This window comes from Mastigoproctus giganteus, chromosome 13 (assembly GCF_048544385.1).
Source record: "Mastigoproctus giganteus isolate SK-2022 chromosome 13, ASM4854438v1, whole genome shotgun sequence".
In the NCBI taxonomy this organism is placed as follows: domain Eukaryota; kingdom Metazoa; phylum Arthropoda; class Arachnida; order Uropygi; family Thelyphonidae; genus Mastigoproctus; species Mastigoproctus giganteus.
This window is the reverse complement of record NC_143587.1, coordinates 166,168,050-166,194,467: the sequence shown is the minus strand read 5'-3', so window position 1 is coordinate 166,194,467 and position 26,418 is coordinate 166,168,050. Positions and strand designations below refer to the sequence as shown.

Sequence of the window (26,418 nt, the reverse complement as noted above, 5' to 3'; positions counted from 1 at the left end):
TTATAAATATGAGAGGCGAAATCAATAGCGATATGAAGTGTAAGAAGTTCTGCAAAAGGGAAAGATTGAATATAAGAAAGCGGCAGTGCGTGCGTCCAGAACTGCGCCAAACTGACATTTATGAAGCGCGAAATTTTTATGATTATTTTTAAGAGCAGTGAGCTGAAGCAGCCTCCGACAGTTGATGGCAGAACAGGAATAGCGTTTATCGCATTTTAAAATAAGTAAGAGGCAAAAGTGTAGACTCCCTGGAATTTAAGAAATGCGAAGTGATGGTGGATTAAACAAAGAAAGAAACTTAAAACACCAACTTCATAAACTCGGAGTCCCAAGTTTAAGGAGCTGTGGCACAAGCGCAAATACAAGAAATTAAATAAAATAACCGTTAGTTAGCGAAACTAAAATTCAACCCACTTATGCTGATAATCTACATTCAGAGCATTTTTGCATTTTGGATTTTTAGTCCATGGACTGTAATATCCCAGGCAAAAGAAGTGCAACGTGCTTGTATCAACAAATGTTCCTGCATCCCCGATTAAAGAGTCCTTTATTTTCTGGTAATTAGCTTGGCACAAAACATGTTTTACTTTTTCAAGTAAAACATCCTTTGTGCCAAGAGAATGTGACATTTTGATGTATTAAAGTAATACATCAAAATGTTTTTATATTCCTGTTTCTCCTGCACCCTATACTTTAGTATAAACACCATCGGTAAAGAAGTAATAGTTATTATTATAATTAGTTATACACTCACTGGTCAAAAAAAATGATAAACCTTTTGAAATTGGCGCCTGCAAATGTAGGTTGTCGCATGGTACGATAATGAGTTCCTTGGTTATCAGATAAATACTGAACGCTTTCCTGAGGCTTCTTCTTAGTCGATCAGATCGTAGGGTGAGACAGGTGATCTTTCCGATTTTCAGAAAGGTGGTATCGGTGGAGCACGTTTAGCAGATGCTACAACTGAGAAATCCTTATCGAAAGCAACCATCTCAAAAGTATACAATGAGTGCAAGAAGAAAGGAGGATGCAGCTCTAAAAGGAAGTGCGGCAGAAAGTGGTACTCCATGAATAGAAGATCCAGTGTGCAGTAAATGACTGAATATTCAATTTATCCAAGGAAAGACATTTTTTCAATCGAATTATGCGGCGGTTTTGAACAATTGGGATTTGGTAATCATTTATCGAAGAGTTCGACAGGAATGGTTCCCCTAATGCCGAGACTGGACATTGGAATTGTGGAAAATGATCATGTGGTCTAATGAGTCTTGATTTGAACTTTTTTTTCCATCAATGACATTGTGGCGTTATTCAGGAAGCCATGCATACAGACTGTCTCGTGTCCAGTCTAGTGGCTGAAGATATTATCGTGGTGTGGTGTTCTATTGATACGGACTGGTCCACTCATACTGTTAGAAGGTCGTATTACCACCAATGAATATCTTGATGTTGTATCGGACGAACTTCACCCAGCAATGCTTCATTTTTAGCCAAATTGCGATGGATTTTTCTCAACACGACAACGCAATTGTTCACCATGAAAGTAGTTTGATCTGAATGGTTTGAGGAACATTTCTTAGAATTCAAACATCTACTCTGGCCGCTTAATTCTCCAGATATGAATCCAAATGAGAAGTCTAGGATATGTTGGTAAGAGCAGTTCAGCTTCGCCGTTCTCTACCGACCGCAGGCGACAAATAACCTGGAGGAAGAATGGTAAAATCTGAAGCTACACGCCTAAGTACGGGCTGTAAATTGGACAAAAAGTGGCCCTACTATAATAAGTTTTTCTAAACTTTTGGGCCAGTGAGGGTAACTATTACTCATATACAGATGACAGTTTTGAATCAAATTTCGAATTTTGTCATCAGGTCTATTCAAAAAAACTGATTACTTTAATACATAAACGAAGGGAAACTTCGTTTCCTTCGTTTATGTATTAAAGTAATCAGTTTTACTAAAGGAAAAGAATATGAAATAGAAAATGAGAAATAAAGGATAAAATTATCAATATAATTTGCTTTTTCGATTTTTGTTTTTTACTTATTTCTTCCTTATATCTCATAATCATCCATTTTGTTTTTAAAATTCACAGTTGAACGAGTAGATAAAATAGAAAACTAAGGAAGTATCTTATTTTATTTCATTTTTATGTATTTTTTTTTTTTTTTTTTTTCTTTACGGGTGAGGCTCGACTTCAATCGTGTAGTCAAGTCAAATTGCGAACTCGGCCAAAATTCACACCTGCAATGAGATGTCGGATTATCGGATATCTCACTGTGTGGTTCCAATTTACTTTAATTGAGTGAAAGACTATGTAAGAAATTAGAGGAACTTACCCTCTCGAAGAGTCACCATATAATATGACTCTTTACTCGGCGTGCTCGATCCGATGGCATTCACAGCAACCACTCTGAATGAATACACTGTGTACGGCTGTAGTCCAATAACCTGGTAACTGGTGCGGTTATCCGAAGTCATAATTCTGTTCGAAGTATCCCAATCGCCTTTCTCTCCCACTCTGTAATCAAAATGTAAAGATAATTACGTTAAAAAGGAACAAAGTGGAAACAAACGAAATATCATATTTTATTACATTGAATATTTTAACTTTTAAAAAGCTTTTAAAACTTAATATTTTTAACTACAGAAAATTTAAAATTAATTCTAATTGTAGTACTTAACGTCTGAAAAATAATTCTTTGTAGTCCTGCAGAAACCACATTCTGGCTTCAGGACAGAATTTAATAAGGAATTCAGAAATATTGCCCTTTTAATTTAGATATTGGGAATTATTACGTAAAATATTTTAAAAAAAAGTTTTCAGAGTTTGAAACTTTTTGGTTTAATAAAATCAAGTTTTTCTGTGAATCAGATTGAATCTACTGCTTTTTGAGAGCCGTAAACTATGATAAATTATGGCTCCTAATTTCTTTATTCTTCTTACTCTTCGCTCCTTTAATATCATATAGATAGCCGGAAGAATTTAAACTGCATTGATAATGCAATTGTCTTAATTCTCACAGCAGAACAAACTTGCCTTTGCAACGATTTGCCCCGGTATTGCAGTATACTTTCAAACAGATAGTTCATGACAGCCTTTTTCGGGACTACGTGGTCTCTCATTAGAAAGACCCCCTCGAGAAGAACCTTACTCCTTTTGCCTGATATCTGCTAACTACAGCGGCGATCTCCTTTAACCAAACCGCTTCTATTTAAAGTCCTCTTTCCGAGATAAGAAAGAGGACTTCAAGCTGGAAAGTTTCTTAAACGAGAGCTGGGTAAGAAGGGAACCCACTGTATTTACAATTGAATCTGACCACGTTTTGTTTTTTTTAGATCTCGTATAACAGAACAGAACTCTAAGCAGCACAATACACATTAAATACGATCTGCAGAACTTCGTTTTGAGTGTGTGCGTTAAAAATGAATATTCTTTTAGTATTAGCGTAAAATCAATGAGCATATTAAGTAAAGAAAAATTTCCTCCTTCATTCTTCCGAGCCTAAGTAATTGTAGAGCGGCTGCATTATTTAAACATGCGTGGATCCTGATAGGTTATTTATTTATCTTTGCGCACTCCTTTCGTGGAGCGTCTCCAGATCGACAATTTGTCATAGTTAAACCGCCACTCTTACTCGAAGGTCTTCATATCTGCACGACATATTTTTTAAATTGCTTAATTTTAAAAACTGGTTTTCGTGCAGCAACACAAATCACTTACTTTCCGAGATAAGGAAAATTAACATTAACAACGCTCATAATAACAACCATCAAACTCGTTCGTCTTGTAGTGCATGCAACATTTCATGTTTTACATGCAAAACTTTAAGCATATTGATGTGAAATTGTTTCGAAAAGAGTTTTTTTTTTTTTTCCAAGTGAAAGCTGGAATAATTGATAGTGAAAACTTGTGTGTGTATTTCAAGTAAAGATGACAATCTCAATGATTGGTTATTGAAAAGTGAAACCAAGGTTGTACTTAGTATTATATCATTTTGTCTATTACTTTGGTCCAGAAATTAATTTTACTTCACCTCTTACTTTCTATTTCTCTCTCTGACTTCTTCCAATTGGTCTTATCATTAAACTAATATTCTTCATAGTCGTTGGGTTTCTCTGCTGATTATCGATAGCCCTAATCCGTGAAAATTCTTTTTTTCATTTTTTTTCTCTCCCTTTTCTAATTTCTTTTCTTTTTTATACTTTATGTATGTATAAAACGGTACCTAACAAATAACGTACATTTATTATAATATTGTTGATAAATATAATGTTCTATGTAAAAAGAACAAACCAAATTGTATGTATTACTATTGAAATGTAGAATTATACACTCCTTGGCCACCTTATTAGGACCATGAAAGTTTTGGATATGTAAAACGATCTACTCAGTGTCCAATCAGTTCACCGGCTGCACTTGTGTGTTAAAACAAGTTAATGTATGCAGTACGTTACATTTCAGGAGCATTATCAAAACGTAATGTTAATGATTTGTAACAAAAAAGGCAAAAAGAAAAGACTTCTATGAGGGCATGGAAACATACATCACCAGATCGCGCACGCTGCCAACAACTTCTGGAGTTTGACATTGCAGATCTTCCACAGTAGTCATATTCAAAGCTCTCCTTCCCTCGTTTAAATTCTGCTGTCCACTTCTTAACCATGGAATAGGAAGGGGCATCTTCCCCATTGTTCTAATAATATCTTCATGAATTGTCTTTGACGTTATATTCCCTTTCTTCTGAAATATTGGATGACTGCACGGTGACTTTTTTTTTTTCTTCTAGTGTTACCGTCCTCTACACACAGAGTAGAAAAGACCTGATTCGAGTTCCGTTAATGATGGGAGGAATTTCTATGTAGATCTTTTTCACAACGTTGATGAGTTAGTTGACCTCAGGCGAGGATAGCATGGCTTTTTCTCCCGAAAACTGGTTTTTCGTCCAGCAAACAAAATCGACCTCAGAACACACAATTTACAGACGGTATACTAGGAGCAATATGGCCTCAGTCGCTGATGCTTCTAAAACCCTACAACCATCTTTCCTGCAATTCCGTATACGGTTAATGGATAGCCTGTCGTATATGTATATATATATATAAAAAAAATTAAATGATAATTGACGGATTTCTATTGATCCTATTTTAGAAATTTCGGACAGCTCCACAAATCGTTCCAAACGAGCCAAATATAAAAATTAATGAAAATCCATCCACTAGAAGCCGAGTTACTATATGCAGACGGACAGACAGATATGGTGAAGATAATAGGCGCATTAAGTATATACGCTATCGTGCCTAAAATTGTCTCCATTCTGCAAATAGTGTATTCGCAGAAAGGAGACAGTAGCTTAAACAAACAGCGTATGATTATCACGAATTCACTTGTTGGAGTCAATTAGTCCAGGATAAACAGTACCAAAGGCGACAAGCAGGATATTGGCTAACTGTGAACTCCTAGATAGAATAAAGCCAGTCAATGCTCAGGAAGATTCATTTCTGTGGGACACGAAATCTAAGAGGACACGAAAACAACAGCTACTAACAAAATAATGGCATAAATAAAGTTGGCATTCAGTATATATGCAGTTAATATGAAGCTGAAATACCAATAAGCCGATACAATACAATATCGAGGAGAATTTGAGATGGGTTACAATTGATCAGTGGTATTGATCGTTTTTCCTTTTATAAAACGAAGTAAGTTCAACGAATGGCTCCAGTATTATCGCTTTGGTGTTTAATATAATGCCAGTGGAAAAATAAATAATTTTTAATGATGGTATTGGTATATACTATTAAATGAAGTCAGGATATTAATCAATATCACTAAATCGATGCGATAGAATAGCTGAAAAAAATATCGCTACCGAAAAACTTCGTATTATATCGTTTGTTTTCTTTATAGCGCAATATAAAATTCCAGTGACTGTACTGTTTATAAAATAAATTATACTAACGGCAAATACTGTATAATAAGCCAAAATAACGCATATTTTGCTACACATAAACGATGCAACTTAAGTAAAATTAAGAACTTCTATGGCTCCAATGGGATTAATGATACCAACAGGGCCGATATTTTAGCGCCCCGGGCAAGGTCCTGTCAGCCCGTACTTAATCCGGCACTGGGTTTTACTCGCGGTAAACCAAATTTTGCCTTCGCAACGATATTCTCTGTTACTGCAATTCTTTGAAAGCCGTGCAGTGGGCGCATCTTTTCGCTAAAAGGTTAATACAATTTAGCCATTTCTGATCTTTTAAATAATTGGTAGATTATCCGTTCACAGAATATTTGAAAGGAGCGCAATACCAGTGTGATTCTTTGTGAAGACAATATATGTGAGCTTCAAAACCACTGGCAGTTTAATAATCACTTTTTAATTTTAAAATATAAATTAATTTATCATTATAAAATAAACATTGACTAATTTCATGTTTAATAATTTCTTCTCGCCGACCGGGCTAGCCAGGTGGGTAAAGTGCTGGCCTGGCAACCCAAAAGTCGCGGGTTTGGGAGGTGCATTATGGACACAGAAACCGATGCGCTAACAACAACAACAACAAAAAAAAAAAAAAAAAATCTTTATTTTATTCTGTTACCTGAGAATACAGAACAGTATCTTTATTTTTCACATTGTTTATGTTGAAGCCATTTCGTCACCAGATAATGGGACAAAATGGATCCTAATTTAAACCAAAATCTGTTCAAAAGATGTCAATATCTTTTGGGAGATTTGGATTTAAGTTAGATCCAATCTCTCCAAATATTTGAATAACTTTTGATGAAATAGCTATATATTTTGTTATTGCTGCTGGTTTATTTGGGTATCAAGATTGATCCCGAAATTTTCGTTTTAAGGGACGTGATGGGAAATGCAGATGCTGATAATCTGCATTAAAGAATCAATAAACTTGGAATGCCATCGGGCCTTAACTGGTGTGGCGGCGTAGTTGGTTCTGCCATGCTATATTTTTGTTTACTAGTTGATCAATCGGCAGGACTTGGCTATAATGTATTTCAAGATACACATGGTTATGTTTATAAGTGCAACTGCGTAAAGTGAGTTTTGTGGTGGTGTTAGAATTGCTTGCTTCCGTCCTGAGACTTGGTCATGCTGTGAAGAAGTTAGACATTTTTCATACGGCTAAACTTTGAGTTGAGATGATTCTCTTCTTTTTTAAAACGTTTCATGTGATGAAGTGTTCCACTTTTTGTGGTATGTTTCTTTTTTTAAGAACTATCAGAGGTGTGATTTGAACATCTCCTGATTCTGAATCGGGAGCTGTTCTTCCAAGTTGGATGACGAGTTTGATTTTATCTAATTCAACCATTTTATTGGGAGATTCTTGTCATTCTGATTAGGCACTTTGCTGAGAGAATCTTGTGGATTTTAAGAGATATAAAACGCTTTCTTTTGTTGATACGATTCCTTTTTGTAAGATATAATTCATACCCAAACCTCCATTTTAATCTACACTAAATGAAAAAACAAAAAATTCATACTTATTGACTCTTTGCACCTTGAAGTTATTGTATTACTGACATTTTAAGTTTTACATCAAACTTCATTACTGCTTCCAGGACACAACGTAAAAAAGACCTTGCTCGTAACTGCTACCTCTTGTAGTACTAATTGCAAGCATTACTGATAGTTCGTTTTTTTTTAACTCGCCAAATGCGAAGCACCATTAATACCAAAGATATCACAAATGATATTTCGCTGTTATTAGAAAGGGATATTTTTGTTTTTATTATAATAAGAAATTCATCACTTTGATTGCCGAACGTTAGATGGCATCTTCATGTAATTAGCTAGTTCCATTTGGGCAAACTACGTTTTAATAAAACCATCGAACAAATGACGCTTTTAAAACGTACTTATTACCTGTGCAAATGTATATAGTAGCCGAGTGAAAAACGCCACTCAGTTTTAATGAAAACACCACGAGGTAACAAAGAGGATGAAATCCGAACTGTCACATTTCCACGATGGATGGAGACCATTAGAGTACTTCAGGGCCGTCATATGTGTCTCGACCATCGTGAATAGGCGAGAGAAAGAGAGAAGGGGAGGGAAAAAAGCAGGGAAGGTCACAGGTGCACGAGCCTAATGATATTCATAAAAGTAGGGCATCTGAGGTGAAGAGTAATTACTGAGGCAGAGAACGAAATGAAAAACGGTCGTAAATCATGGAAGAGAAATTCGAGCGCTGCTATTTTAAGCGGGACACTTTTGAATGAATACGAAGCTATCTCTAAGGAATCTTCAAATGTAAAAAGCCTTTTGGAAATCAACCTTTTTAGAATTTCTTCATTTTAGTATATGAACTTTAGTACCATCAAGGATTGACGTGCTAATTATGTTATTTAGTTTTTTTTTTTTTTTAGGAGCATTAGCAACTAAGGCCATATTGCTCCGGGGATATGCGGTGGACATTCTCTCACCTTTTCGCATTCTCCGTATTTGGTGGACACGGGCTCGAACCCCGGTCTAATCAAGAAGCGTATGCTACGCACTGCTGCTCCTGGCCACGGAAGCGACGCTAATTATATGGCCAATCAAAAAATCAGGTATGGAAAACTAGTGATACATTGCAGCCAAAGATATCTAATTGCTGCAATATATTTGCAGAGGCATCTGATGGCTGCAAGAAATATCCACATGGCTTTTAATGGGACGGACGAGTTGATGTCCCAACTGCACCATCTTTAATCTTTGGACCAAAGAAGGCGAGAAGAAATCATAATTTTGTATAATTTAAGAGTATGTATATAAATTTCAAACTTTGTGTATTACTTCAACGCTTTCGTAGATAAGCGAGTCCTGAGTAAATATCTCTGGTCTAGCCTGCACGTACTCTACTCGAAACTCGCTGTACTTGTGTAAATAACGCACCCTCCTAGCACATAGCCGTCCCGGGGTGGTCCACTTTTAGTGGATAGACAAACAGAAAATCTCACTAGACGACATTGGTAATAATTTCGTAGATTATAGTCTGAAATTGCTGGGGTGAATGTCGTTGGTCACCATTACAGAATACATTATAAACTTACATTAAGAAAAATCCCCAAGCTGAATCCGATACATTTAAGAAGTATACATGCACTGGGACTATACCTATAAAAACGGCAGGGATTGGAATGGGCCTGCAGTGATTTGTTAACAAAAAACCAAATCCTGTTTTTAGGAGAGGAGAGACTCTTTTTTGAACAATTTCGGGAGACAAATTTCCAGCAGAATTGGAAAGTGGAATTTTTTTTTTTTTTTTTAAGAAATTACAAAGTCCAAATAACTTATTCAAGAATTTATTATCCTTAAACACAACTGTTACAAAATATTTTCTTTACATTTATACAGAACATCATAAAAACAACGCCATAAGAACATAATGATCAGGGTTCACAAATCTCGCGGGCAGCACTTTGTGAATCCCTGATCAAGACCATCGGCGAAGTCTGCCCATCTTCAAAAAATTTATGGGCAACCTTGTAGATCGCTTGAAATAATCAAAGCCAAGACTCAGTTATAAAACTAATCCGCTAGGTGCCCTGTCTGTGTAAGGCAGTGATGAAATCTCGTGGAGGATATTTTGATGAAAAACCAGTACAGTTAATATTAACAATTTCGAAATTTTGTTTTGCTGTAACTTTTTAAATACTTAATAAAAATTCATAAAATATTTTGTAGCGTGTTGTTTGTTTTTTTATATTAAACTTTACATCGTCGTAGCTAACTTAAAAAAATAAAATAAACTGTTGTCATTCATATGCTGTGATTCCAAACTTTTAGGCGGGAGTGTGAATGTATATTTTCTCTAGCTTATAATAAGATAGAGGAGTAGATGCCTTCGTGTCAGTCCCCTCTGTTGTTTAGCTCTTTGGAACTTTTAGGATACTTCCAACAGAACTTACATAATTGGTTTTCACACGCTGCGTAAAACCAAACAAGACTGTACACATTGATATGACAGTTTACGTAATTTCAGTTGCCGGTATTACTAGCTGTTTTACGTTGACTACTCTCGGACAACATTTAAACGCAAACGTGTACTTTACGCCTTTCCCATGTTCCGACTATAAAATTAAAACCCCAGCACGCGCACGCACACCCCCACACACGTACTCTCCCAGTAAACATTCCACTCGACGAGCTCACCTATTAAGAACGGGGGATAGATTTGGGGGAGGAAAGGTTTCGAGTACAGGGAGCGCGTTACATCAGAAACAGCGGCCCCTTTCCAGATTTTAATGGTTCAGCGTCTGGCGTCGAGTGGCAATTTACATTACCGCTCACGAGACTCTCGGCGAACGGGGCGATTAATGGAGGTCCAAGCTGCGTTAGGGAGGTAGTAAAAGTAGCCGTCGCCGAATATGCTGCGGAAAAGAACGTCGTTCAGTTTTTTTTCCGCAGGAAATGCGGAGAATGCCGGAACGCCAATTTGCATGCCTGATTTCGCGTGGTCACCTATACGGCGGCCTTTTGTTTGGTAGACCGGGAGTCTTTATTAGGGCAGAGTACAGCGCCATCTATTGTTCTTTTCTTCCTTGCCTGGGAGATTTAAAATTTTAAGGCTTAAGAAATGCGCTCGAAGCGTCTTCGGTAAATTTCTTCTCGAAAAGGCGGGGTGGGGGGGGGCTCGTGTAGTAATGAATGGACATTACATCGCTTGCCCTTCCCGCCGCCGCCACTATCATAAACTTTTCTGTTAGTTTGTTCAAGATAGGAAGCGCGGATGATCGTAAAATATGAACAGTTCCCCTAACTTTACGGGCATTCTCAGCTGGGTTTTCTGGAGTGCATTAGATTCTCGATAAACTGCGTTACTGCATTTATATGCAGCGATCCTTTTAATGAAGGCCTGGTTTCCTTACGTTCTTTGATGTATTACGTTAGACTGAAACACGTCAGATGTTGGGCCTTCTCCAATGAAAGGGGCGTTACACACCACAAGCTTACCAGACGCTTTTCTTTAATGCGCCAATGTAAGATTATGTCTAAGTCATGCTTCATAGAGAAGAATTTCGGCGTGTTTACCCTTACATTATAAGCAGGTTTTTCTATAAAGATCCTCGGTTGTTTATAATTTTTCTGCCCCATATCAGTTATATCTAAGTGTTCAAAGTTATTAAACTTATAAAATAGGGGGTGGAGGTTGAAGTTTCGTGGTACAATTAATTTGTGTACTTAATGTGTAACTTCAAACAGCAATCCAAGTTTCATTCACTTTCAGTAAGGTAATTTTTTTAATTACAGATGGCTGAAGTCAAAAGTTTTGTGAATAGGCAAGATAGACAAAAATCAGTCTTCGCGTAGTCATCCAATATTTCGTGGGAAAAAAGGAACTAACTAATGCCAAAGGCAATCCACGAGAATATGGTTACAACATTGGGAAGGATGCCCCTTCCTCTTCCATGGTTAAGAAGTGAGTAGCAGAACTTAAAACAGGAAGCAGAACATGGAAGATGTAGAAGACCTGCAAACGTCCATTACTCCTGAAATTGCTGACTGTGTGCATGATCAAGTAATACATGATCAAGTAAAACGCACAAGAGTTGTCAGGTCGAGTGAGAATTTGCATCGTTTTCAAGCAGATCCAGCAAATGTCTTAAGTTTTATGACCATGGATTTTAGTGGGTCCACCATTTTAAGCCTTGAAGTGATGGGCCCAGTAGCGCAGCTACCCTTTTTCGGGCCCGGAGGCAAAGAACATGTTCGGGCCCCTACTTAATTAATAAAAATTGCAAAAACAGGAGACAGCTAAAGATGCAGGGCCCCTAAAAGGCCCGGAGGCAATTGCCTTGCTTGCCTACATGGTAGCTACGCCAGTGGATGGGCCCACTCTAAGCCATAGCTCCCTTGAGAATTCCAAACAGTGGAAACACAGCTCTTCTCTCCCTCCAAAGAAAGCCAAGTCGATTCCTTCTGCTGGCAAGATGATGTCGGTTTTTCGGGATGATGATGAAGTGTTGCCAATGGATTAACATAGGAGCATATTATACTGATCTTGTGATGAGGCTTGTGAAGAAAACAGTAGATCAAAGCAGTTTAGATTTTGATTTCTTGTTCCATCAGGACAACACTCCTTGTGGGGTGAGAAATAAAGTGAAGGCTTTAATTTTATTTGAATATTGGTAATAAATATTCTTTATTTGTTATGTTCCCTTATAACTATATAGACCTCTATTTCTTACACCCCCACGTACACATCTGACTTTGCTTCACAGGAGAATTCCAGATTCAAGGGAACTTCTCAATTATATATAATTCTCTTCAGAAAGCTGAGTGTTCAGGAATAACAAACTCACAAATCAATAAACAACAAAGTTTATTTACATATATATATATATATATATATATATATACAACATACAATTGAATTAAAAAACATGTAATATGACATACAAAGTTAAATCAAGGATACCTTGCATAAATTATTCTTATTCCTGTTTCCCTTCACTAGCTAATCTGAGTTGACCATTATATGAAAACACTTGATTCATTCTTCTTGCCCTAACTAACTCCTAACACTTATACACATTCACCATACTTATTTCACTTACTCCTGGATACAATTCTGTTTCTTATATTAACAATCAATATGCTACTTTCATCATTATACTCTGTGTTCTCACCATTCTGTTACAATATACTGAAGACCAATCTTAACTTTCCTAAAGTCTATTTCTTATTAGTCTTTCAGATGAAACAACAATTCTTCATCAATACAAACACTATATTCAATTGTCTCTCCTTAAAACATATTCAAAGTTTCTCATATAAACCTTACTACCCTTCTGACACATTATAATCATTTGAACAACAATTTAATCTATTACTCATCCTTCGTTTCCCTTGCATTTTACAATAACCTTTTTTAATTAATTAAACTCTGTTAGTATATATGATTTACTTCAGAGATAATTTATCTATCATTTTACTTTCTAGTGCTACCCCCCCCTTTTTTATTACTATACTGTTTCACTAACAGTGCTTCTAGTTAACTTACAACGGCCTCCGTAGCCGAGTGGGCAGGAGCGGGAGTGCAGTAGCACACGCTCTTTGAGTAGACCGGGGTTCAAGCCCCTGACTGCTGAATACGGTCGATCTGCCAACCCGCACTGGACCAGCGTGGCAGATTACGGTCCATTTCCCTCAACATGAATTGTTGAGGAGGCTTCCATCCTGCAGTGGGTTGATAATGGCTGCACTTTACTTTTTTTTTTTTTTTTTACTTACTATATTGCTCACCTACTTCTATCTTTTTTCTTTCCTTTCCGGGGAGGTTTAAAACTTCCATTTTTGGCTCTCTGAGGATCTCCTTCATCTACTTCACCTGAATCTGCTACAGCTAATTCTCCGGAACTCTTGGCTGCATGGGTCTGGTGTCCTTTCTCCGTCTTATTCGGGCTACCTTCCATTCGCTGCTTCCTTCCTTCTCATCGAGCTACTAATTCCGCGTTTTCGCTCCTTCTCTCGAGCTACTAATTTTTCGGATTTCTCTCCTTCTCTCTCCACCTCATTAAAACTTATTCACAGAAGAAAACTCACAGGGCATCTCTCACTAGCTCCGTCTCTACTCCATTTTTTTACAGCTCATCCACAAGGAGAGCTCATAGGGTGCCACCCTCGCTTCTCCGCTCCACCTATTAAGAACTTCTTATTAAAATAAGAAATATTTCATAGCACTCGTTTGCGTACGGGTCACTACCCTGGCCTTTCTTCCGATAATGGATTAGACTAATTGCAAAACGGCCAATGCTCTTGCCTTCCAATGATGGACAGGCTTATTCTCCTTACACTCCATAATTTCTAACAAGACAAAAACTTAACTGTCACCAACTCATATTCTCTACCACGACCAAACACTGAACTGTCTGTCCTAACTCATTTTCTCAAACGCCGACAAGAATCTCAACTTTGTCTCCCCTAACTCATTTCCATACACACCCACATAAACTCAACTCAGGGTTCTGTGTCTCTCTCTCTCTCTCTCCCCCCCTATTCACTCACTTTTTTCATCTGAATTATGTACCTCCCCTATGTGTCAGGCTCGTCCTTGTTCTGAGTCTTAACCAATCTTTCTCATTTTATCAACTTTCACTCTGTTTTATTTGCTCATGTTATCTTTTCCCAAGCTGTCCCCTTATTGCTCGATCTGACTTATTTTAAGAAATTTGTAAAATTTCTCACGCTGTCTGTACCTTTTGAAGTCAGCCGCTTATAGTTATACTTTAACAGACTTATTTCACAAGATCTACAAAACTTGCCATCACCGACAGCCAGATGCCAGTCTTAGCTCTAATTCCGGAATTTGTCCCGTATTTACTTCCTGTCTTCTCCAGATGTCACCGATCAAAGAAATGTCCCGACAGTAACATGGTCCACCGCACCATTGTTTTCCAGAGTTAACACCTATTACCAACAGCCGTTGCTACCAGTTTCCATTGTTTTGGTTTGTCCCTGTGTGCTGGGAACCGAAGTACACCCCTATTCCCTTTCATCTTACCGCTCCCCTTCTATAAACGTTGTCTAATTTAATCCCTTGCAAGTGACCTTAGTAATATTCTTGACTTGTAAGGTTTCGCTCCCCCATATTGCTATATTATAAGTTTTACTTTAAATTAATCTCACTTTTCTATAAAATACTTGTAAGATTTTACATCTTACAGCCTGCAATTTTGTCATTGCCATGGCTGCACTGCATGAGTGCAGCTTGAAATCTTGGACCATCCACCAAATTCATCAGATCTAAGAGCACCACTGACCTTCACTTATTTTCTAATTTGAAACAATACCTGGCTGATATCCATTTTTGCACCGACCTGCAGGTCCAAGAGAAAACCTTCGCATCTAGAATCAACAATTACAGCATCGGTGGCAAAAGTATATTTGCTCCAAAGGGGACCAATGTTGGTGGTTGTTTTATGTATATTTTACGACACAAGGGCAACTATTGCCAATATGTGTCTGTCAGAATCACTGTATTCATTTTAATGATTTATGGATGGATATATCAAAGTGTATTTATTATTCCAAGATGTTTAATATACTCGTATTTAAAGAGCTCACTTTAGGTTTACTTTATTACCAAGTATATGAAAGAGTCAGAGGAGCTTGCAAGTTTGCTAACGATCGGAATGGGGACTATGTTGGAAAGTAACATGTTACCAGACTCCTCAAATGAACTCTTCATACTCAAGCTACGAACTTGACAAACACCCCCTTGTATACACGGGGTGTTTTAATGAAAACTGATCGGGTCTATTTCTCTTATTTTTAGGTTTAGGCAAATTGTCGTCTGGACCCTTTGTCATATTTGGGCTGAATTTCTTGAATTTGATTTTAAAATTGGAATAAGTACATGTATAACAGTTTAGATTTTATGATTTCTAAATTAACATTTTGTTTAGTCAACTATCCTCAGTTGGAAAGTTGTTCCTCGGTTAGTTTAATAAAATCATGGGGTACTTGTGGAAAGAGCATAACTGAAAGATGGGAATGACATTTCCGTGATTCCAAAAGCCTCATTACTACTGGTATAGGATTGCCTCCATCGGAGAGGGATCTTTTAGTGTTCTTTCCCTCCACAACAGTAATAAATTCGCACAAATCTCGATAAAAAAAAGACTACTATTTTCTGATCTAGCTCTTACAAAAATTATTCTAAATGAAATAGATCTGAATCGTACACTGTCAGCCTGGTTCGATTTTCAAAGATCCAGAAATAAAAGAAAATAAATTGTTGAAAATTTTGATTTAAATGAAATGTCAAATGCATGAGAAAAGTTGTTTTGCAAATCGCTATGAAAAATTAATCCAAGAACAACTGCTGCGTAGCCGGGCGGATCACTCTACTCATGTACTGCTTTCTTTTTAATTGGGAAGATGCCAACTTAAGCAACTGGAATACAAAGAAAAATGTTTAGTAAATATGTAATATCCTTGTAAATATGGAGTTTTGTACATAGGTTTTGTCATGATTCTCTCGAATAAATGAAGATTTCAATATTTAATATAAATTTCTGAAAAGGTATTGAAGGCTGAGTACGGGGTTACTCAGGGAAAAACTCCTTGCGCCACGTCTTGATCATTTTCGCTGCCGAAACGGATATTTATTTTCTAAACATTTTGGTGAAAGTCAGGTCATTTTCTTTACTGGCGTGTTCATAAAATAGAAGTGGCAAAGAAGGAAAAAAAATAGCCATTTAGACAACAGTGGTTGTCCACGCTTTGTTATAATTGAGCTTCGAGAAATGAACCGGCTGCATTGATCCGGGGCAAGTGGGAAATGACACATAATTTAACTGTAATGAGAGCAACTGTTTTAAAAAAAAAATCCATTCTGTGTTATTTAAATTCGCTGAAAACATTCAAAAGCAACAACGCAGAGTTCTAAAGCGAAAAACCTATTTCGTGAGACAGTTTCAAGATAGATGAGAGATAAAGTATTTCTTTTGTAACCTACGTGATAAATCAACTTGCTGGGCATGTCGTGAGCCAGTGACAGTTATGAAAAACATCGAATATCGCGGATATTACGAAACTAAGCACGATGCATATGTGGCAGCGGATGAGACAGGAGTTCTACTGGTAAAGAGAAGCTTGGCTAAAGAAGGGACTTAAGGAAGAAAAAAATAAGACACTTCTAGAGATACTACCACCTTTCACTTTTAACACCTTTGCCATTAAGGGAGCTGGTATTTATGACACCGAAATTTTGTAGGAAGAAAGAATGAGGTCCCACCTCGCTGTATGTGCTGACAAAATATTGCCCACGGGAGTGTGGGCACTGCTGGGACTTTTACATTGTTTCTTCGTTTTAAGATATTCAAGTCTTAAGTTTTTGAAATGAAACTTTTCCAGTGGAGGCTTTGGATTTCTTTTTGCAGGTAAGGCTCAAGTAATATGCAACGCCCCGACTGGGATTTGTCCTAAAGATATCAAAAAGGATAATTTGAGGGAACGTGTGAAGATGGGATAAGGCTACCTAGTGATTACCGAAGTTCACATAAGCTCAATACTTCAGCTACCCTAGCAATTGTTGTTGTTATGGGGGTTTTATGGCAAATGAGCTATAATGCGTCTAGTCATAGGAGAAACTTCCCTAAAATCAGAAATGATTAAGAAGTCCAGTTATCTTGAGATAGTTCAAAAATTCGGAAATATTTTTAGCTTGTCACCAATGAGATTCTCTAAAGTTGTTGGTTTATCAAGATTTACCAGTGATAGCAGGGTTTAAGTTCTGTCTTGTCTATAGTAGGGGCAGTCAACGAGAATGTGTTTAATAGTCACATTTTGAGAACAGTGTGGACACTGTGGTGGATCGTCTTCCTGTAAGTAAATAAAGGTGGGTCAGATGAGTATGACCCATTCTTGCCCTTCTCGTCTTGATGTATGGACACTGGAGCGCCAAATTTTCGGATCCTGTTTAAACTGCAAGAGTTTTTATTATTAGTTTGAGAGTTCCAAATTGTTGTCCATTCTGATGGGCATGCATGCATGGATTTCGTTTTTTGCAGCTTTGTCGGCAAGTTCATCGTCCAAACTACCAGAATGTGCTTGAATCCAACAGAAGGTGACTAGTTGGTGAAAAAATTTCATCGGTGAAATTTCATCGAGAACAGGGAAATTTATCTGAGGAATTACATAATGCCACGATTGCGCTGAGGGAATTAATGTAAATAACAGATTTTAAAGAACAGTCAGAGCAGAGATTTTCTAAAGATAATATAATTGCATATAATTCGGCTGAGAAGATACTGAATTCAAATGGAAGGGATGCTGAAATAGTGATATTCAAAAACACTGCGGCTGCTACAACATTTGAATTAGATTTAAAGCCATCTGTGTATATTGGAGAAAAATCAAAATATCTTTGAATGTGAAAAGCATCAAGTTGGTCGACATTTGAAGCTTGCAAAATATTCTTTCCCCATTGACAGAGGTGCCACAGGTCGGTATAGGAGGAGGAACCGATAGTGGTTGAGTTCAAGTTGCTACCTGTTGTACGGAATGGATGGAAACATTCCGAACATGCATCCGTTCAAGAAGGCGAAGACTAGCTGGTTTTACTGTGCTAGGTTTATTTCTGTAGAGGTTTTCTAATGATGGATTAAAAAGGTATGACTGAATGGAAAGCGAGGCAAAACTTTATCTTGACAGGGTACTTTAGCAATAGTGATTTCCTACGTAAAGTTAGTGGGGCTCACGAGCATCAATGTAAACGCTATATGTACTAGCGATGTTCTGAATGCACCAAGTTCAATCCTCAATGCACTGTGTTGAACTGGATCAAGCCAGCGTAATGCACTCATTCTGGCTGGATCATAGATGGGAGCTCCATAATCAAAACAGGATCTGATTAAATCCTGTATAATCGAAGTAGGGAGGTACAATCTGTGCCCCACGTTAGGGCAGATAGCGCTCTAAGTATATTTATCTCTTTTAGACAGGCAGTACGTATTTTTTAATGTGCTCTGAGAAATTTAGCTTGTTGTCCATGATTAATTCTGATGTTATTAGTGACTGAAATAGAGATTTGAAGTTCAGGATCCGGATGAAACTAGTATTGTTTACAAAAATGGATAGCAACTGATTTCTGATGCGAAAGTCGATAACAGCTGATGTATTTTATTTAGTGATATCTGAAGCTGTCGTTCTCATGCTTGGTAATGACAGGAGATGGAAAGGTTATCTGCAAATTTGTATTTGTCTCGAGTCTAAGGTATTTGGAAGTTGTTTAGTGATAGAATCCATTCTGAGAGTAAAAAGAGTGTCATTCAGTACTGATCTCTGTGGAACACCTTCCACTCGAGCAATTGTATTCTATATAAACAACGATGATAGCTATTTTTCAATGAAGTTGATCTGTTACACTTAAATTCTAAACGATCCACATAAATTAAAGTAGTTTACAAATAGACTTCCCTCAGCACGAATTGTTGAGGAGACTTCCATCCTGCAGTGGGTTTATAATGGCTGCACTTTCTATTTTTTTCCAAATAGACTTCAAGAATTTTGTTTTATTTTTCTGTCTCGGGATTGAGATGTGGGGCCTCGTCCTGTACAGCAGAAGACTAGTATTCATAAATTCATGGCTAGCTATTAAATTACAAAATTATTTACAGGTACAATACAACTTACAAACTCCAACATACAATAAGTACACCAGCTGTCCATTCAACGAACATTTCTTTAAATATATATGCTTGCTGTGATTGTCGAGTTTAGTAACATGATGGATATATCGAACATGTGACACATTTCGTATTTTTCTGTCCTTCCCGTTAAACAAAAACACAATCGAATGTCTCCAACATCTTAAATAACAGACACTATAACCATCATAGCTATAGAACCACCCTTAATGGCCTAAATTTCCATAAAATTCATTCTAGTTTGTTTCTGCCATTAAAGAATATTTGTATTTGTCAAAGAGAAAGCAAAATCCGTTTTCAGTAAAATCATTTTGTGTTAATATCATTTTGAAGGTGTACAATGCCCGTAGTTGGTCTATCCCTGAGAAACCCAGCTGTGTTTCGCAATAGTGATGAAAAATCCCTTTTCCCATCACAATAAAGCGTCATTTTGAATTATCTTTAAGTGCAAGCACAATATATCAAACTTCAGTTCTGTTTATGGTGATAACTGGATAGGTGATAGTAACCAGTCATACACTGCTTTGTATCTATTTCAGTGTGGATAATACTTTCCATTTTTTTTCTGAAGCAAATATTAGTTATTCTTCCATTACGCTGCAGTAATTTCTCTTGTCAACTTTCATGTAAGTGAGAGATAATAAATTAAGATAAAAAATAAATAAAACAAGTGCTAGTAGCATGGCAACCCAGTAGACCGAAAGTAAAAACAAAGTGAGGAAAATAAATAAAATAAAATTTATCATGAACAGCTTAAGCGGTGAATCATACAGCCACTGATGTTTGCGCTACAAATTTTCTTTTTATCATAATTAGTTAGTTTTCATTCTATCTTACGCGTGGTAGTAGTGAGTCGATATGCTAACATAGCGTTCGTACTGCCCTCTATAGCCTAATGTTTTGTACATATTTTTGTTTCAACAGGCTTTCAGTGGTATGGTGTTGCCATGTGAGTGCTAGGTTCTGTTCTTTTATAATTTTTAACCTGAATATAAGGGCCACTATTATTCAAATCCATTGCATTTGCCGATCGATCAATGTATCTGTTCGTGGTATGCATAGATTTGACTAATGTTCGAAATGCAGTGATTCCCTGACCATTTTGGGGCATAACGGTCAGTATATTTTATTTTCATTAGTCCAATGTTAGGTTTCGTCTCCACTTTTAGTGATATTTCACTTAATTTGTACCTGGCGCGGCTAAATTTCAATTAATTGGCATATTCTAAAATATTTTTGTTATTTGGTATCATATTTTGGCTTTTATAAATTATTTTAGGAGTGTTCCTTCTGCAATACTCGTAACTTTTTTCTTCCCCCCCCCCTTGTTTTGTTTTATTATGTATGGGTTGTTTTTACTTTGCTCTTCTGGTTTGCCATGCTACTGGCACCTTTATTTATTTTTTTAACTTAATTTATTATAAACAAAATGCGGTGGATTTTGCATTAAAGTAGCCACCGATGTTTGCGATACTAATTTATTTTTATCATAATTAAAGTTTTCAATCTGTATACATATATACACAATAGAGAATTTGCTTTAAACTAGAAATATGTCTCACTCTATCACTACAGAAGTCGCCTGATCACTAGAAACGCTTGGCATTCGGTGATGGAATTTTTTTGGCTGATGCTCGATAACGTTGCTTTTTTGCATCATTTGCCACTAAACATATACGTTTCAAAAGATTCTAAAAGGCGTGCTATTTCAGGTTCACTACAGTTCGTGTGTGTGTGCGCGCGCGCGCATAAGCTACACTGGCTATAGTGCGCCTGTCCATAGAGATGTGTTAGGAAATAGTTCAGAATTGAAGTCATTACAATTTCATTTTAGAAACTTAAGAATTGATGATATATTTCAATTTTTTACATCATTAATGTTTACTTCGTCGCCAATAATATGCTCTAGTGATAATTGGTTCTTGCAGTTTAGCCAGAGAAAGCAGAACTGATGTTCTGTCCTGGTGACATTGAGGACAGTGAATAAGAATATGCTTGACTATTAAATGTACTGAGCAGTGTGGTCACTGAGGAGAATCATCACCTGTGAGTAGATGGAGGTGGGTCAGATGAGTATGTCCTATTCTTGCTCTTGCAAATACCACTTCTTCCCTTCTAGTTGATTGGATGCTGGAGTGCCAGAATTTTGGTTCTTGTTTCAACTGGAAAAGTGTTTTTAGTCTGGGTGTGCCATAGCTCTTTCTACTGTTCAAGGCAGGCTGCTTTCATGATGATATCATGGTCCGAGGCTGGAATATGAATAGAGGTCAAATCTAATGTGGAAGGATTTTTTGCCGATATATCCGCCAGTTCATTCCCCTTTATCCCTGAATGTGCTGGAATCCAACAAAAGTTCACTAACTGTTCACGTTCAATTTTCAAGAGCAACTTCCTGATTTGGTTTAAAACAGGGTGATTAGTATAGGAGGGATTTTGCATTGCTCTAATTGAGCTGAGAGAGTCTGTGTAAATTAAATATTTTGAAGATGGGTAAAGATTCAAATTTTCTAGAGCTAATTTAATTCCATGTAGTTCTGCAGAAAAGTTGCTATACTTAAGTGGAAGGAAAGCTGAAATAATAGCTGAGAGAAACACTGCTGCTGCTCCAATGGCTGACTGAGATTTGGACCCATCGGTATATATTGGCAGGAAATCAACATAGCTCTGAATATGACTTGGAGTTGTTTCAGGTTGAGAATCGGTAGATTCTTACCCCATTGAAGAAAATAAGTATCAAAGTTCAGTTGAGAGGGGGTCCAAGTTGGATGAAAATAATTCATTACTTGTTGACTACTGTGAAGAGGAACTTTCCAACTCTGTGATATTTCAAAAAGCCATAGGCCGGCTGGCCTTATTTTATTAGGTTTATTTTTGTAGAGATTAGTTAGTTGAGGATTGAAGAGATATGGGTGAATAGGATGCAAACAGCAGCTTTTTATTTTGGCTGCATACTGCTGTAGTAACACTTTTCTGCGGAGGTGCAAAGGGGTTCGTGATCTTCAATATATAGACTGAGTTGGAGATGTCCTGAAAGCTCCAAGTGCAATCCGTAATGCACTCTGTTGCATAGGATCCAGCCAACGTAGTACACTCTTTCGGGAAGAATCGTAGACTGGAGCACCATAATCAATGCTCTATATAGTCGAAGCAACGAGGTACGATCTACTTCCAAAGAGCAGATCGTACCTCCAAATTTAATATGTTCAAGGAAGTTTAACTTCTTGTCAAGGGTTAATCCCAAGAATCTGATGTTGGCAATCGGAATGGTAAAGTCTGATATGTGCAGTTCGGGATCTGTATGTAATTTGCGTTGATTGCAAAAATGTATAGCAACAGTTTTCTGTTGTGAAACACAATAACCATTGAGCACTGCTCACTTTTGTATTTTATTTAGTGATATCTGCAATTGACGTTCAATAGATCGGGGAGACAGGAGCAGTGCCTGGTGTGACCGAGCAGCAGTTAGTAAGGATTAGTACTTAGGAAAGAAAAATATAAAAGAAAGGTGAATTTCCCTCCCTACTCTATACAAAAAATGTTTGGTAGAAGAGCTTCTATGAAATAAACAAATCTTTTGAAAACACAGGAACTTAAAAGAACTACTAGTCGCTTTATGAAGATCACTTACTGAAAGATCGTACAGATAATCGCCTGGTCAAAATTCGCTTGGCACCCGGGGCCGCTGCAGTTCGTTAACTCATTGCGGGTAATTTTCATTCTGTCGTTGATCCCACATTTTGTTTTTAATACCTCGAAGGAAAACCGCAAGCGAAAGCAATAATCGGTGGACAGAGACCAGAAAGTGAGAATTTTTAGCTTTGACGTGTGGTACCTCAACATTCGCTTCCATATCATGGACGGTTCACTCGCAAACATCTTTTAGCCACCTACGAGTCATCTATTGATTTCTGTTCGATATAATCTTACATGAAAACAGTAAACAGAATACACATGTGACATTTCCACCATTGCTAGAGGTAGTCAAGTTGTCGTTACATCAACAACTTAGGCTATAATGCACTAATTACTGTCTACTATCTCCTTCGTTTGTCTTACACGTGATATGGTTCATTTATTGTGATATTTATTTATTAATTTTAGAAAGAGAAAAATGTCATCCATGTCCTCACGATCTCCTAGAACACATTGTAATGATAACTGGTTGCAGTTATGAAAATGAGAGAAGAAAGCAGTTTTCCGTTCTTTCAGATATAGCGGGCATTCCATGATGATATGTTTTACTGTTAATAAGCAGTTACTGCATTGTGGAAGGTGATCGTTGTAAGTAGGTAGCTATGAGAGAGGAATGTGTGACCAATGCGTAATCTGGCTATGATGGTTTCTTCCTTTCTGTTACGTCTTAGACTGGATTGCCATTGTTTGGGTTCTCTTAATTTTAAGAAGTTTATTATTTGCTTGATCTTGCCACATGCGTGTCCACTGTTCTTTATGTCTGTTTGGATTTATGGTCAATATAAAGAGTCCTGAAATTAGATGGTATTACATTTGTAGCACATTTAGCAGCTAAATCTGCCTGCTCGTTTCCTGGGATTCCAACGTGTCCAGGAATCCAACAAAATATTACTAGTTGTCCATGTCCACGAAGTTCTAGTAGCTGTGCCCAAATTTTCTGTACCAGCGGATGACTAGGGAAGAATTTATACTGTAGAGCATTAACAGCACTTACGAGTCCATATATATGATGGATTTGGTATACGAGTCTTCTTTGATATTCTCTAGGGCTAGAACAATACCGTATCATTCTGAGGTATAAGTACTGCATTCAGATGGGAGCTGTGTGGAGATGGTGACATTTGGTAATACTGCAGCAGTACCAACTTTACTACCAGTCTTGGGTCCATCTGTATTAATTTGAATGGAAGTGCTAAACTCATATGAATTTGCCTAATGTTGGAATCTGGAAGGTTATTCTTTCCCCATTGCTGAAAGTGTCTATCAATATGTATCGGGGGCATTTGCCATGGCTGGATTTCTATGCTATTATCCTGAAGTATGTTAGTAAAATTCAGGTCCCAGCTTGTGATAAGAGCTTGAAGCCTAATGCCAGATGGTTTATTGAGCGGTGGTTTACTTTCATAGAGTTCACTCCATTTAGGCGTAAAGAGATATTGCCATATGGGATGATATGGAAGACTGCTGATTTTGGCTGCGTAATTGCAACTCGTAGGGCACTATGATGAACGGGATCGAGCCATTTCAGTGCACTCGGTCTGGCCGAGTCATATGCAAGAGATCCATAGTCTAACCTATAGGTGTAGCAACACGTAACGATCTGCACCCCATGACATAGAAGAAATTACTCTGAGAAGATTTAGTTTTCTATGACAACTTGTACGAATATATTTTATATGGTCCAGGAAGTTTAATTTTTTATGAAGTATATATACACCAAGGAATCTAATACTAGGCTGGAAAGTAATACGATGAGAACCTAACTGAAGGTCTGGATGGATGTAAAGAATGTTTGTGACAGAAGTGTACGGCAGTTGTTTTTGGTTTAGAAAGTCGATATCCGTTGTTTTTGGTACCTTGTACTTGTCTTTCAATTAGTCGCGTATTTTGAGAATGACATGGGATGGCAAGATCTTCAGCGTATAGGTATGCGTCAACAGTATTAGGTATACACTTGGTTATGGCATCAATCCTAAGAGTGTGGCGCTCAACACTGAACCTTGGGGAACTCCTTCTTGTACATATGCTCGAGACAATGAAGAATGGAATCGCACCTGAAACGATCTATTGCCTAGAAAGTTCTTAATGAATTTCGGCAGATGACCCCGAAGTCCACATTTATGTAAATCCTGAAGAATCCCATATCGCCAAGTTGTATCGAAGGCTTTCTCTATGTCAACGCATAACATGACTAGGCGCTCATTTCTGAGGAAAGCGTTCCGGATATTTGTTTCTGCTTTGATAATGAGATCAAGCGTAGATCTACGCTTGATAATGAGATCAAGCGTAGATCTTCTCCGGAAGCCATGCTGGTTTGGACTTAGAATGTTTTCAGATTCTAGAAACCATGTCAGTCTAGCGTTAACTCGTTTTTTCAATGTTTTTTCCCACACAACTGGTTAGAGAAATAGGGCGATAATTTCTGGGATATGGTCTGTATGGTCTTTTCCTGGTTTCGGAAAAGCTAGCCCATATCATCCTCGGAGACTTTAACCCTCCACTGCCAGCCACAAAGAAGCTCCTAAATACTCTGTCATTGAACATGTCGGAAATGATCATTGGTCTTATTTATGTTCCTCCCTCACACGGCGATGCCACCCTGCAGCGCATCTTCTCAAACTGTTTAGTAAAGGAAACCCTGACCATAACTGAAAACTTCCTCCCGTCCGATCACGTTCCGATTGCTGCGATGATATTTCTGCAGGCATCTAAGGATGAACGTACACAACTACAAACATAGTCAGGAGAGTATACAATTCAAAATACATCAACATTGGAAAAGTTACTACCCTTTTCCAACTTTACCCATGGAACATACTGGCTGAACTTAACATAAATGAGGCTGCCTACTGGCTTTCGAGATGGATGGAATTCATTGCAAGGTCTGCAATGTCCAAAACTTGCATCCTTAGTCCCCACTAAAAGCCATGGTGGAATGACCTCCTGACCAAGGCCTTTAGGGAAAAACAGGCAGCCCATGCCTCTTACAAGAAGTCGCCTTCACAAGACTTACGCCAAATTTTCCAAAGCAAGGGTGGATTTCCAGAAGAGTAAACAATTTGCTATTGACAATTTCATGAACGGCCGGCTATCCAGGGGAAAACGTGTGTGGTCCGCTAGTCATACTTGCACCCCTCTATCTTTAGATTGTCCAGGAATGGTGTGAGCATTTGCTGCGTTTTAAGCGAGATCCTCGGGTGTTTGAAGCATATCCTTGGAACGAAGCGTTTAACGTTTCTTCACCTTCTAGTAATATAGAAATTTCCGAAGAACAGCTAATAAAAATAATAAATTCACTACTTGACAAATCCACCATAGGAATTGACGCAATACCTCTTTTTAGTCTAAAAATTGCTTCTTATTTCATCAGCAAAGAGCTCACTCAACTCTACAACAAAGTACTCAAATTTGCACAGGTGCCTTCAAGCTGGTTATCATACATAGTCGTGGCAGTTCCGAAAAAGCCTCGTGCGAAAAGACCGGCTGACTTCAGGGCAATATCATTGCCTCTCCCTTCCTGAAATGCCTCGAGAAGTGCATCTATAATGATGTAGCACTCG

The 26,418-nt window shown here is 37.6% G+C and overlaps 1 protein-coding gene across 1 annotated transcript in view; it reads right to left on the bottom strand.

The window, feature by feature from the left end:
- The window catches only part of LOC150076579 (putative receptor-type tyrosine-protein phosphatase mosPTP-1), a 995,686-nt gene that overhangs the window by 477,709 nt on the left and 491,559 nt on the right, over positions 1–26,418 (bottom strand). Inside the window, exon 4 of the mRNA XM_090387917.1 lies at positions 2,340–2,521. Coding sequence (XP_090244043.1) covers positions 2,340–2,521 — 182 coding nt within the window. The remainder of the gene's footprint in view (positions 1–2,339; positions 2,522–26,418) is intronic.